Source organism: Aulonocara stuartgranti, assembly GCF_965226115.1.
Source record: "Aulonocara stuartgranti genome assembly, chromosome: 13".
Taxonomy (NCBI): domain Eukaryota; kingdom Metazoa; phylum Chordata; class Actinopteri; order Cichliformes; family Cichlidae; genus Aulonocara; species Aulonocara stuartgranti.
Window position 1 is genome coordinate 2,837,703 of NC_138949.1, and position 15,695 is coordinate 2,853,397.

Genomic DNA, 15,695 nt, shown 5'->3' on the forward strand with positions numbered 1-15,695 from the left:
AACAGTGAGAAACGCACTGTCTTGGCGAAAGAAAGCGTTTTTGTACAACTTCATATGAATAGCTGTAACTTTTGATAGAAGACTCGGATACACATGTTTATGGCTTTATCTTATAGAACTCAAGGTCCCCGTGCTGGGAAAACAGGTTTTGCAGCTGTTTGAGCTAAGATTTCCAAGTTATTCACATAATGAAAACTTATACTTTGTTTCGGTTGAGTTCCCCATTCAAATGCATGTAACAGTGAGAAACGCACTGTCTTGGCGAAAAAAAGCGTTTTTGTACAACTTCATATAAATAGCTGTAACTTTTGATAGAAGACTCGGATACACATGTTTATGGCTTTATCTTATAGAACTCAAGGTCTCCGTGCTGGGCAAACAGGTTTTGCAGCTGTTTGAGCTAAGATTTCCAAGTTATTCACATAATGAAACCTTATACTTTGTTTTGGTCGAGTTCCCCATTCAAATGCATGTAACAGTGAGAAACGCACTGTCTTGGCGAAAGAAAGCGTTTTTGTACAACTTCATAGAAATAGCTGTAACTTTTGATAGAAGACTCGGATACACATGTTTATGGCTTTATCTTATAGAACTCAAGGTCTCCGTGCTGGGCAAACAGGTTTTGCAGCTGTTTGAGCTAAGATTTCCAAGTTATTCACATAATGAAAACCTATACTTTGTTTCGGTCGAGTTCCCCATTCAAATGCATGTAACAGTGAGAAACGCACTGTCTTGGCGAAAGAAAGCGTTTTTGTACAACTTCATAGAAATAGCTGTAACTTTTGATAGAAGACTCAGACAAACATGTTTATGGCCTTATATTATAGAACTCAAGGTCTCCGTGCTGGGCAAATAGGTTTTGCAGCTGTTTGAGCTAAGATTTCCAAGTTATTCACATAATGAAAACCTATACTTTGTTTCGGTCGAGTTCCCCATTCAAATGCATGTAACAGTGAGAAACGCACTGTCTTGGCGAAAGAAAGCGTTTTTGTACAACTTCATATGAATAGCTGTAACTTTTGATAGAAGACTCGGATACACATGTTTATGGCTTTATCTTATAGAACTCAAGGTTCCCGTGCTGGGAAAACAGGTTTTGCAGCTGTTTGAGCTAAGATTTCCAAGTTATTCACATAATGAAAACCAATACTTTGTTTCGGTCGAGTTCCCCATTCAAATGCATGTAACAGTGAGAAACGCACTGTCTTGGCGAAAGAAAGCGTTTTTGTACAACTTCATATAAATAGCTGTAACTTTTGATAGAAGACTCGGATACACATGTTTATGGCTTTATCTTATAGAACTCAAGGTCTCCGTGCTGGGCAAATAGGTTTTGCAGCTGTTTGAGCTAAGATTTCCAAGTTATTCACATAATGAAAACCAATACTTTGTTTCGGTCGAGTTCCCCATTCAAATGCATGTAACAGTGAGAAACGCACTGTCTTGGCGAAAGAAAGCGTTTTTGTACAACTTCATATGAATAGCTGTAACTTTTGATAGAAGACTCGGATACACATGTTTATGGCTTTATCTTATAGAACTCAAGGTTCCCGTGCTGGGCAAACAGGTTTTGCAGCTGTTTGAGCTAAGATTTCCAAGTTATTCACATAATGAAAACCTATACTTTGTTTCGGTCGAGTTCCCCATTCAAATGCATCTAACAGTGAGAAACGCACTGTCTTGGCGAAAGAAAGCGTTTTTGTACAACTTCATATAACTAGCTGTAACTTTTGATAGAAGACTCAGACAAACATGTTTATGGCCTTATATTATAGAACTCAAGGTCTCCGTGCTGGGCAAATAGGTTTTGCAGCTGTTTGAGCTAAGATTTCCAAGTTATTCACATAATGAAAACCTATACTTTGTTTCGGTCGAGTTCCCCATTCAAATGCATGTAACAGTGAGAAACGCACTGTCTTGGCGAAAGAAAGCGTTTTTGTACAACTTCATATGAATAGCTGTAACTTTTGATAGAAGACTCGGATACACATGTTTATCACTAGCATCCCCAGGCTTCTACCTTTCTACCTATAAAACCCGAGAGCAGTCAAATGGTGGAAGTGGCTTCTACCTTTCTACCTATAAAACCCGAGAGCAGTCAAATGGTGGAAGTGGAAGCTAAATTGGCTAGTCATTCATATGTATATTAGGTCGTTACCTAGGAATTCTGGAGGGAGGGGAGTGGGGGTGAGTGATTGAGGGGGTGGGGGAGTGGAGTGTTTCAGTTTGCCATCTTAGGGAGAAATCAACACATGTCCTTTATATGTCCTTTGTTGCTGACATTTATTGATGAAAACAGTACAAAAAACCAACCATTTGTACACATATTTACAAATGGCCTGCTGAGTGGTGCATGGAGCATGTTCATTGGTTCATGGACCTCCCTGAACTAATGGCATTTATGGCAGCAACAAAAGCGGTGAGCTTCCTTTTGTGTTTCATCTTGATGCATTCTCAATCATCCAGGGAAACAAATCTCCAAAAGTCACCAACTTGGAGTGTTTCAGTTTGCCATCTTAGGGAGAAATCAACACACATGGGTGTATGTCCTTTGTTGCTGACATTTATTGATGAAAACAGTACAAAAAACCAACCATTTGTACACATATTTACAAATAATGATAAAAAGTGAGTGAGTACATTTCAACATTTTCAGCAATCACTCACAATCCTGGCACTGCCACGGTATCTGTCGTCTGCATTTACCACATGTGTACCTGTAGCAGTGAACACATCGCACAGTGGCCTGATTTTTTTTGCATCTGTGTACTTGGATTTTAGGTCGCAAGCCACCCAAAACTTGCTCCATGCACCACTCAGCAGGCCATTTGTAAATATGTGTACAAATGGTTGGTTTTTTGTACTGTTTTCATCAATAAATGTCAGCAACAAAGGACATACAAAGGACATGTGTTGATTTCTCCCTAAGATGGCAAACTGAAACACTGAAACACTCCACTCCCCCACCCCCTCAATCACTCACTGAGTGATTGAGGGGGTGGGGGAGCTGCTAAAAGCGGTGAGCTTCCTTTTGTGTTTCATCTTGATGCATTCTCAATCATCCAGGGAAACAAATCTCCAAAAGTCACCAACTTGGAGTGTTTCAGTTTGCCATCTTAGGGAGAAATCAACACATGTCCTTTGTATGTCCTTTGTTGCTGACATTTATTGATGAAAACAGTACAAAAAACCAACCATTTGTACACATATTTACAAATGGCCTGCTGAGTGGTGCATGGAGCAAGTTTTGGGTGGCTTGCGACCTAAAATCCAAGTACACAGATGCAAAAAAAATCAGGCCACTGTGCGATGTGTTCACTGCTACAGGTACACATGTGGTAAATGCAGACGACAGATACCGTGGCAGTGCCAGGATTGTGAGTGATTGCTGAAAATGTTGAAATGTACTCACTCACTTTTTATCATTATTTGTAAATATGTGTACAAATGGTTGGTTTTTTGTACTGTTTTCATCAATAAATGTCAGCAACAAAGGACATACAAAGGACATGTGTTGATTTCTCCCTAAGATGGCAAACTGAAACACTCCACTCCCAAACCCCCTCAATCACTCACCCCCACTCCCCTCCCTCCAGAATTCCTAGGTAACGACCTAATATACATATGAACGACTCCAGCATTTGACTGACTGCTCTCCGGCTTTTAAAGGTAGAAACGCAAAATGATGACTCCGCAGGGGTCTAAGGTAGAAAACCAAAATGACTGCTCTCCGGGGGTCTAAGTGTTATGGCTTTATCTTATAGAACTCAAGGTTCCCGTGCTGGGAAAACAGGTTTTGCAGCTGTTTGAGCTAAGATTTCCAAGTTATTCACATAATGAAAACCAATACTTTGTTTCGGTCGAGTTCCCCATTCAAATGCATGTAACAGTGAGAAACGCACTGTCTTGGCGAAAGAAAGCGTTTTTGTACAACTTCATATAAATAGCTGTAACTTTTGATAGAAGACTCGGATACACATGTTTATGGCTTTATCTTATAGAACTCAAGGTCTCCGTGCTGGGCAAACAGGTTTTGCAGCTGTTTGAGCTAAGATTTCCAAGTTATTCACATAATGAAAACCAATACTTTGTTTCGGTCGAGTTCCCCATTCAAATGCATGTAACAGTGAGAAACGCACTGTCTTGGCGAAAGAAAGCGTTTTTGTACAACTTCATATAAATAGCTGTAACTTTTGATAGAAGACTCGGATACACATGTTTTTGGCTTTATCTTATAGAACTCAAAGTCTCCGTGCTGGGCAAACAGGTTTTGCAGCTGTTTGAGCTAAGATTTCCAAGTTATTCACATAATGAAAACCTATACTTTGTTTCGGTCGAGTTCCCCATTCAAATGCATGTAACAGTGAGAAACGCACTGTCTTGGCGAAAGAAAGCGTTTTTGTACAACTTCATAGAAATAGCTGTAACTTTTGATAGAAGACTCAGACAAACATGTTTATGGCCTTATATTATAGAACTCAAGGTCTCCGTGCTGGGCAAATAGGTTTTGCAGCTGTTTGAGCTAAGATTTCCAAGTTATTCACATAATGAAAACCTATACTTTGTTTCGGTCGAGTTCCCCATTCAAATGCATGTAACAGTGAGAAACGCACTGTCTTGGCGAAAGAAAGCGTTTTTGTACAACTTCATATGAATAGCTGTAACTTTTGATAGAAGACTCGGATACACATGTTTATGGCTTTATCTTATAGAACTCAAGGTTCCCGTGCTGGGAAAACAGGTTTTGCAGCTGTTTGAGCTAAGATTTCCAAGTTATTCACATAATGAAAACCAATACTTTGTTTCGGTCGAGTTCCCCATTCAAATGCATGTAACAGTGAGAAACGCACTGTCTTGGCGAAAGAAAGCGTTTTTGTACAACTTCATATAAATAGCTGTAACTTTTGATAGAAGACTCGGATACACATGTTTATGGCTTTATCTTATAGAACTCAAGGTCTCCGTGCTGGGCAAACAGGTTTTGCAGCTGTTTGAGCTAAGATTTCCAAGTTATTCACATAATGAAAACCAATACTTTGTTTCGGTCGAGTTCCCCATTCAAATGCATGTAACAGTGAGAAACGCACTGTCTTGGCGAAAGAAAGCGTTTTTGTACAACTTCATATAAATAGCTGTAACTTTTGATAGAAGACTCGGATACACATGTTTTTGGCTTTATCTTATAGAACTCAAAGTCTCCGTGCTGGGCAAACAGGTTTTGCAGCTGTTTGAGCTAAGATTTCCAAGTTATTCACATAATGAAAACCTATACTTTGTTTCGGTCGAGTTCCCCATTCAAATGCATGTAACAGTGAGAAACGCACTGTCTTGGCGAAAGAAAGCGTTTTTGTACAACTTCATAGAAATAGCTGTAACTTTTGATAGAAGACTCAGACAAACATGTTTATGGCCTTATATTATAGAACTCAAGGTCTCCGTGCTGGGCAAATAGGTTTTGCAGCTGTTTGAGCTAAGATTTCCAAGTTATTCACATAATGTTTCGGTCGAGTTCCCCATTCAAATGCATGTAACAGTGAGAAACGCACTGTCTTGGCGAAAGAAAGCGTTTTTGTACAACTTCATATAAATAGCTGTAACTTTTGATAGAAGACTCAGACAAACATGTTTATGGCCTTATATTATAGAACTCAAGGTCTCCGTGCTGGGCAAACAGGTTTTGCAGCTGTTTGAGCTAAGATTTCCAAGTTATTCACATAATGAAAACTTATACTTTGTTTCGGTGGAGTTCCCCATTCAAATGCATGTAACAGTGAGAAACGCACTGTCTTGGCGAAAGAAAGCGTTTTTGTACAACTTCATATAAATAGCTGTAACTTTTGATAGAAGACTCAGACAAACATGTTTATGGCTTTATCTTATAGAACTCAAGGTCTCCGTGCTGGGAAAACAGGTTTTGCAGCTGTTTGAGTGTAACCGGTGTGATTCTGCGTTGTGTCTGATAAAAAAGGTAAAAGAAAGAAAGACCTCCAAGTAAATAATTTACCCACTCCAGCTCCTCTCCCACAGGGGAATTGTAGAAAAAGGGGTGGCATTTATTTTTACATTAAACATAAAATATGCATTTACACGTAACATATTTGACATAAGATAAAACAAAAACAACATGAAATCTGACATACCTGATAAAAAAGGTAAAAGAAAGAAAGACCTCCAAGTAAATAATTTGCCCACTCCAGCTCCTACGACTGTTATGGTTCAAAAATATTGGAGCTGGACACCAGAGGAAAAACCCACAATAACAACACTGGTCCGGTCGGGTTGAGTCAAACGATGATTTAATGATCACACACGTGGGAGATGGACACTGTATGCAGACAGTCTCAGATCTCATCTCAAAAAACACATCACCATAGTTTTATGAAATCAGGGTATTAGAACGCCCCCTCATGCGTAGTGACAGGTGTAATACAATCAATGTTGACAATTTTATTTAACAAAAAGAATAACATTGTCTCCTTCCCGAGGGCAGATGCTAACTGCCCCCGTCTCCTGGAACCGTCTGTACCCTGCTAAGACACAACATGGCAGCTACAAGGACTCTTTCATTTATTAAGACCATCAGTGTGTATTGCTCTAAATCAAGTATATAATATTAAATGAATATTGCTGGATCAGCTACTTCTACTTAAAACATATTAAAACATGACTAAGCACAAAATCACCAAGAATAACATCTTATAAGTGCTGTGTAAGCGCGTGCGGCCTTCCAAGCTCAAAGCCTTTGCCCTCCATAGATCAGCCAGACTCGCGCTGGCTGTAGCTTTTAACCTTTAATTACCTTGAGCACAACTCTAGAATGAGCAACAAACTGCAATGTGTATGGAATGATCATGGTTACATCTGCAATGGAAAATCATGTTATTATTCTGGTACCTGTAAAAAAGATCAAACTAAAGTTATCACCATCACTGTAATGCAAAGAATAATGTAAGATCAAAAACTTCAATTCATGCTTAATGCAAAGCTGGTTATATACTTCTAGTGAACTAATAATGGCATATTAAAATATTAAATGATAATGAGAAAAACATCCCCTCCTTATTCTACAATTCCCTCTGTTGACCTCTGGAGAATCCAGAGGTCACAAACAGTTGTGTCCCTCCTTGGCCTACACATTCAGTTCCACATGCATCATTGGCATCATGGACATTGGAGTAATGACTCCAGGGTCCACTGCCCTCACAGACATACTTTTGAACATTCTTCTGGCACAAGGGATGAGACAACAACAAATAACCATAATACCCACCACAACAGACAAAGAAAACATGACCGAAGCGATGACCCCCTTCCACCGTCCGAACACTGAGGTCAGCCAGCCTTCTAACGGATTACCAACACCGGAGTGATCATGCATAATTTCAGAAAGGCTCTTTAGGCCCTCCAGAGCCTTGGTTACCGACCCATCTGGAGCAGTATTGTTTGGAATAAAGGTGCAACACTGGTCGGCAAACATAGCACACACGCCCCCCTTTTCCGCTAACAACATGTCAAGGGCCATTCTATTCTGCACTCCCATTAACGAGGTCGGACCCACCTGCTCCGCTAACCCCTCCAATCCGTCTCTGGTCAGGTTAGAGAGCCTCAGTACATTGTAATGAACATAATTAATCCTATCTACATTCTTGTTTGGAGTCACTGGAAAGAAAGCAGAAATTATTGGAATATTTTCAAACCCGGCTGCTATTTGGTCAACAAGTTTAAATTCATTTGGAACCCCCCAGGGCACTCCAATGGAGTCGATCCAGGTGGGGGAATTCATTCTAGGGTCATAAACATTTGTGTCTTGTATTCCTCTCTTTCTCAAAATGTGTCTTTTGCGCCTGGCTGCCAAAGTGCGCGTATTGTGTGAGGGAATTGACTTTACCTTATTTCCGATAAGCATAAGTGGCGCTCCTAGTCTCACCATCGCGCACGTCCCCACGCTCCCAAGAGGAACACGTACCAGTAGAGTCCTGTGCCCGCAATAGTAATACAGCCCGCTCCTAGCCCAAGTCCCAATTAGGGTGGCTGCATCACTCACATTGTTGGTGGTCCTCCCAATCTGGGTGACCGAACACCAACTGGGGTCAATTTCCCCCAACCGATATTTAACTTTATCTGTGGTAAACTTAAAGCACGTATAATTATCTTTCCGGGGCATAAACGGCCCTACTTGCGTGAGCTTGCCAATAGGGGGAAATAGACTGGACAACACAGTGCAGTTCCCCGTATTCACAGCTCCTCTAGTTATTTGCAACATACAATTATAGCCCCACTGATCCTCTGGATGCAGAGGTGCAGGCTCTATAAATAAACGCGGCCTTGCCGAAGCGCAGGCTACACAATTAGCCACTTTTTGTTCTCTAGCATTTTGGGCTATCCAGTCCAGCCAGATGTTACTGTCACTGAACCCGGTAGCGCGTTCAATCAAATCCTGAGGTTTCAGGGTGGTGTAGTCCACCGACACTACTCGCCTCTCCCTTGGTTCGTGCTCCTCTGGTATAGCTTCCGATGACCCGCTCCCCTCCTGCCCTGTAAAAGATGCAACAGAGCTGGTGGGGCTGGCAAACACACGAGTTGTCATGTCTTCTCTACCTGACGGTACGCGATTAGTTTTTTCTAGGAAATTAACCTTAATTAACCCTTTTGGATCAACCCCCGCTATTTCCACCCCCAAAATTAAATACATAGATTGTTTGCGATGCCAATTCCCCAATGATAAAGTTAACGCGTTTCCAGAGGGGCTAAAATCCCTCTGTAGTTTAAGCCCGTTTTCTGATCCTGATTCTAATGGTTCCCAATTTTGCCCAGTGTAACCCCTTACCTGGTCCCAATTACGGCACCAGCTGTCATACGGACGATTTCCCCTCTCGCAGTGCGTACTCACTGAATAATCCCAACAGACCCACACATTGTATCCCCTCCAAGCACTGCCGACGTCCCTGCAATTAACAACATCACACAGATCAAACGTAAAGGAAGTTGTGGAGCCAATAACATAATCTAATCCTAAACCACCATATGTGCTGAGACACTCATCCTTTTTACCAGAGACCTCGCGCTTCACTCTTGCCCGCAACCTTAAATCACTATGGACCACGCGTGATGTACTTGGTGTATCAAACAACGCCGGACTGGCATGGCCTCCGTGCTCAGACTGGTTTCCCGGGTCGGTCTGCAACAAACAAATCAAAAAACAAATAGCCATGATTAGCAACATAGTTAACATCAAACTCATAATAATTTTGAACATTGTGATGGCTTTTGAAACTCTTCTTTCATCACCAGTGTCTAATTGTTGTGATGGCATGGTGGTATGTGAATGTTATGGTGTAGTAAAAAGTTCAAAGCCCTTTGTCAGAGCCTCTCTCCTGTTTTAGGTATTCAGTGTGGTACCGCTCCTTTTCGTTGGCGCGGCGATCTCCTCCTTGGCTGCTCTTCTTTCTTCGACCTTCCGGGTAGACCACCGGTCGGTCCGTTGCACAGGTGTGAGGGATTATTCTGCCGCTCAATTTCACCTGCGTCGGGTTGAGATTGATCCTTCCCCACCAAGCCCTCGTGCGCAGCCACGCACTGCGTCCAGTGATACCAGGTGTCGCCTTTCCCCTTCAGTTGGACCGCTGTCGCCGTCCGAGCCGATACCTCATATGGACCAGTCCAGCGGGGCTCCTTCCACTTTCGTTTGATGACTCTCAGCCACACTGTTTTCGCGTCCGGGACCTCTCCTTCTCCTGTGGGCCCTTTACAAGCCGCCTGTTTCGTGAAACTGGACACTAGCGCCTTTAGCTCGTTCCAGTAGTCTGCGTGGGACCGGTTCCCCTTTTTGTCCCGTTCAACCGAGCCCACCGTCCAAGGTGCCGGAAACTGTCTCCCGGTTTGCAGCTCGTATGGTGTAAAACCTGTGGATTGATTAACAGAACATCTTATGGTCATCAACGCAACCGGCAGGGCTGCGACCCAATTTAGCCCTGTTTGCGCGCAGATTTTTGCCAATTTGTTTTTCAAATTTAGGTTCATTCTTTCTACTTTCCCCTGAGACTGAGGATGATAGACCGTTCCAAATTTATGCTGGACGCCCAACATTTTTTCTACTTTTTCCAAATCTTGATTTTTAAAATGGGTTCCATTATCTGATCTAATTCTTTTCGGGAACCCATGACGGGGAATGTAATGATTGATTAAACACTTAATGACCGTCTTAGCATCCTCCTTTTTTGTAGCCCAGGCCTCTGGCCAGCCGGTCAAAGCGTCAACACACACTAACAAATATCTTACACCGCCCGGCCCGGAATCAATCATATCAGTGAAATCAATAACAATCTCCTCTCCCGGCCTCTCAGGGGGCCGAAACTTACCCACTTCCGGTTTTACTGCTGGCTTAGGATTGTGTGCCCCACAGATTAAGCACATCCTGGCCTTCTCCCTTATCATTCCTCGCAGCTCAGGATGCCACCAATGACACAAATTTCTTTCCATCTGGGCTCTCCCCACGTGGGCAAGTCCGTGGGCTTCATCCACCTTCTGTTCTGCCATTTTGGCTGTCAGCACGGGGCGCCCGTCTGGCCCCCTCCACAAATGTCCATCCTGCCAGGCTCCTTTGTTTTTCCACACCCCCTTTTCCTCTGGGGATGCCTCCTCCTGGGCCCGTTTAACTTCCTCAATCAGGTCAACAGGTATCTCTTCTTCTGATGTTACCTGTATCATTTGTCTCTGTCCTTTGTAGCCTGCGGCCTCCTTTGCGGCTTCGTCTGCTCTCTGGTTTCCTTTTTCCACCATGCTGGTTCCTTGGGAGTGAGCTTTGCATTTTATAATGCTCACCTCCTCTGGGTCAGCCAAGGCCTTTTCCAGTTCCTCCATTTCATGTTTGTGGGAAATAGGTGCATTGGTTGCTGTTCTGAATCCTGCTCTTTTCCACTGAGGCAGCTCCACATGCGCTGCTCCAAACGCATATGCCGAATCGGTGTAGATGTTCACTCTCCTGTTCTTGGCTAGTCTCAAAGCTCGAGCTAAGGCTATCACTTCAGCTCTCTGGGCCGACTGCTTTCCCTCAATCCTTCCTGACTCTCTGACCTGATAATCTCCTTCTACTCTGCAGACCACCGCATACCCTGCTTTCAGTCCTCCTTCGTCTCGGTGGCAACATCCATCGGTGAACCAGTCCTCAGCTCCCGGTATGGGTTCGGCCTTCAGGTCCTCTCTAATCTTTTCCTCGATCTGTGCTCTTTTGGCGCAGTCATGTGGTTCCCCTACACCCATTAAATCTGCCATGTTAATTCCTTCATGTGTGAATGTCAAATTTGGGGCCTCTAAGACTTTGCTCAGTCTCTGTTGTGCCCGTGGTGACATACAAAATGCTTGTGAATTCACGTATGCCACTATGCTATGTGTAGTGAGTATTTTTAGTGGGTGTTCTCTCACTACATGTGCTGTTTTTTGGATAATTCTAGCGACCCCTGCTGCATGTTGTGTGCATGTAGGATGCTTTGCTTCTGTTGGATGTAGTTTTACACTAACATACATGAGCACTTCTCTACCCCCCCCTTTTTTCTGAAACCCTTGAGAAATCCTGTTTTACCCTAATAAATGCGGCTTCAGCTTCAGGGGTCCAAGGCAACTCAGCCTTAAAGTTTCGAACACCAACTTGCTTCATTAGGCCCCTTAAAGGGGCAGTTTTGCCTGCATAATCCGGAATGAACTGCCTGCTGTAACCTGTTAAACCAAGAAAAGAAAGCATTTCTCTCACAGTTCGCGGTTTTGGGTGTGTCAAAATTTGGTCTCTGTGTGTGTTCATCAAACCCACTGATTTGTGTGCGATTACCCGGCCCAAAAAGGTCACTTCAGGGCGAACTAACTGCAGCTTGTCTTTACTTACTTTAAAGCCACATTCCGCCAACCTATTCAACACAACGAACGATGCCGCTGTACAATCCGCTGCTGACGGGGCTGCAATGAGAAGATCATCAACATATTGTATTAATGTACAATCATTAGGCAATTTACATGACGACAGGGCTTCTTTAAGCACCTGATTGAAAATGCCTGGAGAAAGTGCAAAGCCTTGTGGCAAACGTGTGTATCTGAGTTGTTGGCCTCTGTATGTGAATGAAAAAATGTCTCTGAGTAACTCATGCAGAGGAAGACAAAAGAATGCATTTGCCAGGTCTATGCACGTGAACCACTTTTGGTCACATGTGATAGCTGATAAAGCTGTGTACGGATTTGGTACCGGTGCAGTAGTAGAGAGCAATATTTCATTAATGGCTCTCAAATCATGTGCCATACGGTATTTTCCTGTTCCATGTTTCTCCACTGGTAGAATTGGTGTGTTCCACAGTGAGTGAGAGGGCTCTAACACCCCGGCCCTTAGCAGGCCTTCTATTGTTTCTGTAATTCCTGCCTCTGCTTCAGGTTTGTGTTTATACTGTGGTCTATTGATTGGTGTGTGTGACTTGAGCTGGAACAAGACAGGAGGACACTTAGCTAGGCCAACATCCGTGGGCCCTTTTGACCATAGACTGTCAGGCAGATTCGACAGTCCAGCAACTGCGTGAGGATGATCTACACACTCCTCACCATGTGTTTTTGAAATTTCTTTATGTTCCAAAATCACTGTACCCTCACAGGCACAAGTTATGCGATAGGTTTTACAATTTGGAGCATAAGATAAGTTAGGAATTTGGGTTCTTTGCCACCCTGTGTCGTCCAGTGCTCGCCTGACCATTGGACCTAGATCACCTGCACCATGACCTTGGTGGACCGCCAATGTAATGTGAGGGGTTGAATTTTCTTCCACATTGTACCAAGGCAGTTGTTCATCAGTTAATTTCACAGCCGCGGCTACACCTTCTGGTCCGATGTAGATGTCATGTGTTTGCACATTCCACGTCTGACCCTCAAGATCAGATTGAAATAATTCACGATAGGTGTCGTCATTCTCTTTATCATAAAACAGGGTAACGTGGTAAGGGTCGCGCGGAGGGGAGTAAACTGCCAAGCTCATTATCCAGGGTCTCCACAGCTGAAATTGCCTCAGAACATCCTCTTTCACTAGTCTCCCCCAGTAGATATTGACTTTTGCTCTTTCACAGTCTTGAAGCAGATATTGAGTCTTTGAACTTGTTCCCAGGCACGGAAAATGCTGGCCCCCTGGCAGAGTCACAGACAATCCATCTGCTGAACATGTGATTGTGGCGCCCAACTTCACGAGCAGGTCCCTGCCCATAAGATTTACTGGCGCTTGCGATGACACCACATAGTTGTGTTTCAAAGTCTGCTTGCCCAGCTTTGTCAAAGCTGGGTCAGTCACTGGCAGAGTTGTCGGGATCCCGGAAAAACCCACCACGTTCACTGTGTGGCAGGACAACGTTGCACTGTCTGGTGCTGCTCTCAAGGTTGAATATGTTGCTCCAGTGTCTACTAAGAAGGGCAATTCTGTCCCTTCTACAGTCATTAACAGCATGGGATCTGCCATCACCATACTGTTTGGTCCCTCCGGGTCCCTTCAGTACTGGTCCTCCCTCCAGTCAGCCACTGGATACTGCGCGGCTGGTGCTGCACTCGGGTTTGGGGCCTGATATGCTCCCCTAGAGCCATCTCTTGCTCTCGGAGCTCCACGTGCCTGGGATTGGTAGCCTCTTCTTTGATTGTTCTGACGACGTTCTGGGCAATATTTGCTCCAATGACCCTCTGCTCCACACCTCCAACAGACATTCCAAGGCACACCGCTGAGATTCCCCGTGTTACGAGCTCTTTGTACTCCCCCCGCTGAGCCACCACGCCCTCTGTACGATCCACCGGTTCCCCAATTCCCTGTGGGTTGGTTCTGCCTTGGTGCATTGGCGGGCCATCCGTCATTAGTGCAGGGACCCGGGCCACTATCTGGCCATTCAGGCCCAGGACCAGGCTGGGTCGCAACTATCATAATTTTTTCTGTTTTTTCTTTTTCCTCTTTTTTCTTTTCGCTGGCTTTGTTTCTGGCCTCCACCAACTGTAGTTTGAGTAGAGACGCTTGTGCCTCCTCCAACTCTTTTTTCTGCTTGTTCGCCCTGTCCTGCTCCAGCTGCAAACGATGTGAGACGTGTCTTTCCCACTGCACCGAATCTGCTACGGCAAAATCTGGGTTTTTCTGTAGATCTTCTGTGACCTGGTTTGGCAGCCCTGCCAGCACCGCTGAGCGAAACCACGCCCGATGCTCACCTTCTCTACCCGGATGGGTACCTGTTTCTAACAACCACTGATCTCTGGCTTTTTCTAAAAACTCTCTAGGTGTGTTTTGGGGGTCCCAAATTATTTTAGGTATGGCTCCTGTATTAGGGGTTGGGTACTTTTCACGGACTGCGTCAGACAAGGCACATTGCACTTCATGATAAGGCAAATCATTTGCATGGCGAGTTGTGCGAGCTATAGCCTCTACATCTGCTAGCCCACCACCGAGCATACACCGCGCAGAAATGGCGCGAAAATCGCCAATCGCAAGCTCCTCTCCTTTTGTTAGTCTGCCTAATTCACGCAACCACCTTGCTCCGCCCCCAGTTATAGGTGGAAGCTGTTTAACCAATGCCTCCAAATCTCTTACTTTGTATGCGCGGTACACTGGTTCATTTTTTGCACCAGCCACTAAAGGCAAATTATAATGAGTGCCCGCAGCTTTTTCTGCTTTGGTCACAGTTTTACACTGTCCCAATTTCCCCTTGCCTTTTGAACTCTTAAAAATAGGCCTCCTCTGTCCCTGCTCTTTTTTCACCTGTCTTGACCTAAGATTCCTGGCTATACTTGGTTCTGACGCGACTCCTCCTCTGTCGTTATCTTCATCATCTTCTTCCTCCTCTGTGGTAGATGAGTCATTGTCGCTCTCCTCTTCTGCCATGCTTTTGGTCATTTTGTCCTTTACGGTCCTCAGTGTATTTAATACTTCCAATAGCCCTTGCGGGGCTTCAAGCATTCGTCCGAATACTTCTCCTACCCATGTGTCTGACTTGGCCATTGCTTTGGAGTGTTTTGACCTGGTTTGGGCCTGCTCTTCTCTTGCTGGTGTTGGCAGCCCGATGAAAGCCGGTTGTGCCATCCTTTCCACCGGTGAAATCATTTCCTCGTTTGTTGGGGTCCAATCCACTTCTCCAGTCTGGTCTGGCAGGCTCTCTCTTGATGCTTCGGCTTTTGGCCTGTCTTCTCTCTCATGTGAACAAGAAGGCAAAGGCAAGCCTTCCTCTGCGGCTGATGTTATCTCTTTCCCTTCCCCATTCAGGGACTGACATTTAACTGTCATAGGCCCTTCATTATGAAACACCCGTGGTGCTCTGGTGTATTCAACATCAGCTACTCCTCCCACAACCACTGCAGTCTGTCCATCTGGGCCTTGAACTTGTCCTCCTCTGAGGGTCATTACAGGCATGACATATTGTCGTCCTACGGCATTAGATGTTAATGTGGCCCAAGGAAGAATCTCTGCTGTGTGATACTTGTTAGCATCTCCTGGTTTTGGAATCCAGTTCTTCATTTGGTTTTCCAGCTTCTTATTTTGGTCTTTCAGTTGTTTCAAAGCCTCCATTATGCTTTCCATATCTTCTGTTTCAGCTGTGTCATCCTCCTCCATCCAGGAAGATGCTCCATTCCACAAGAACATCCACTTGCAACACTTTGCATGTGTTTGCTGTAGTTTCTTGATTTGTTGTTTAATTTTCCAGTTAATTGAA

At 44.2% G+C, this 15,695-nt stretch overlaps 1 protein-coding gene across 1 annotated transcript; it reads right to left on the reverse strand.

Annotated features, from left to right (window-relative positions):
* Positions 1-9,016: 9,016 nt before the first annotated feature.
* On the reverse strand, positions 9,017-11,551 carry LOC309719853 (uncharacterized protein). Its single transcript, XM_082556232.1, has 2 exons — positions 10,359-11,551; positions 9,017-9,902 (listed from the first exon to the last, which is right to left on the reverse strand). The coding sequence occupies exons 1-2, from the start codon at positions 11,521-11,523 to the stop codon at positions 9,388-9,390; spliced, it is 1,680 nt and encodes a 559-aa protein (XP_082412358.1). The 5' UTR covers positions 11,524-11,551; the 3' UTR covers positions 9,017-9,387.
* Positions 11,552-15,695: the final 4,144 nt, after the last annotated feature.

What these genes read in the sequence shown, in the direction of transcription:
- LOC309719853 (XM_082556232.1), bottom strand. Translation starts at nt 11,523, where the DNA reads ATGTATGTTAGTGTAAAACTACATCCAACAGAAGCAAAGCATCCTACA. An exon ending in AGCAGTAAAACCGGAAGTGG is followed by an intron (nt 9,903 to 10,358) that starts GTAAGTTTCGGC and finishes ATCAATCCACAG; the next exon opens with GTTTTACACCATACGAGCTG.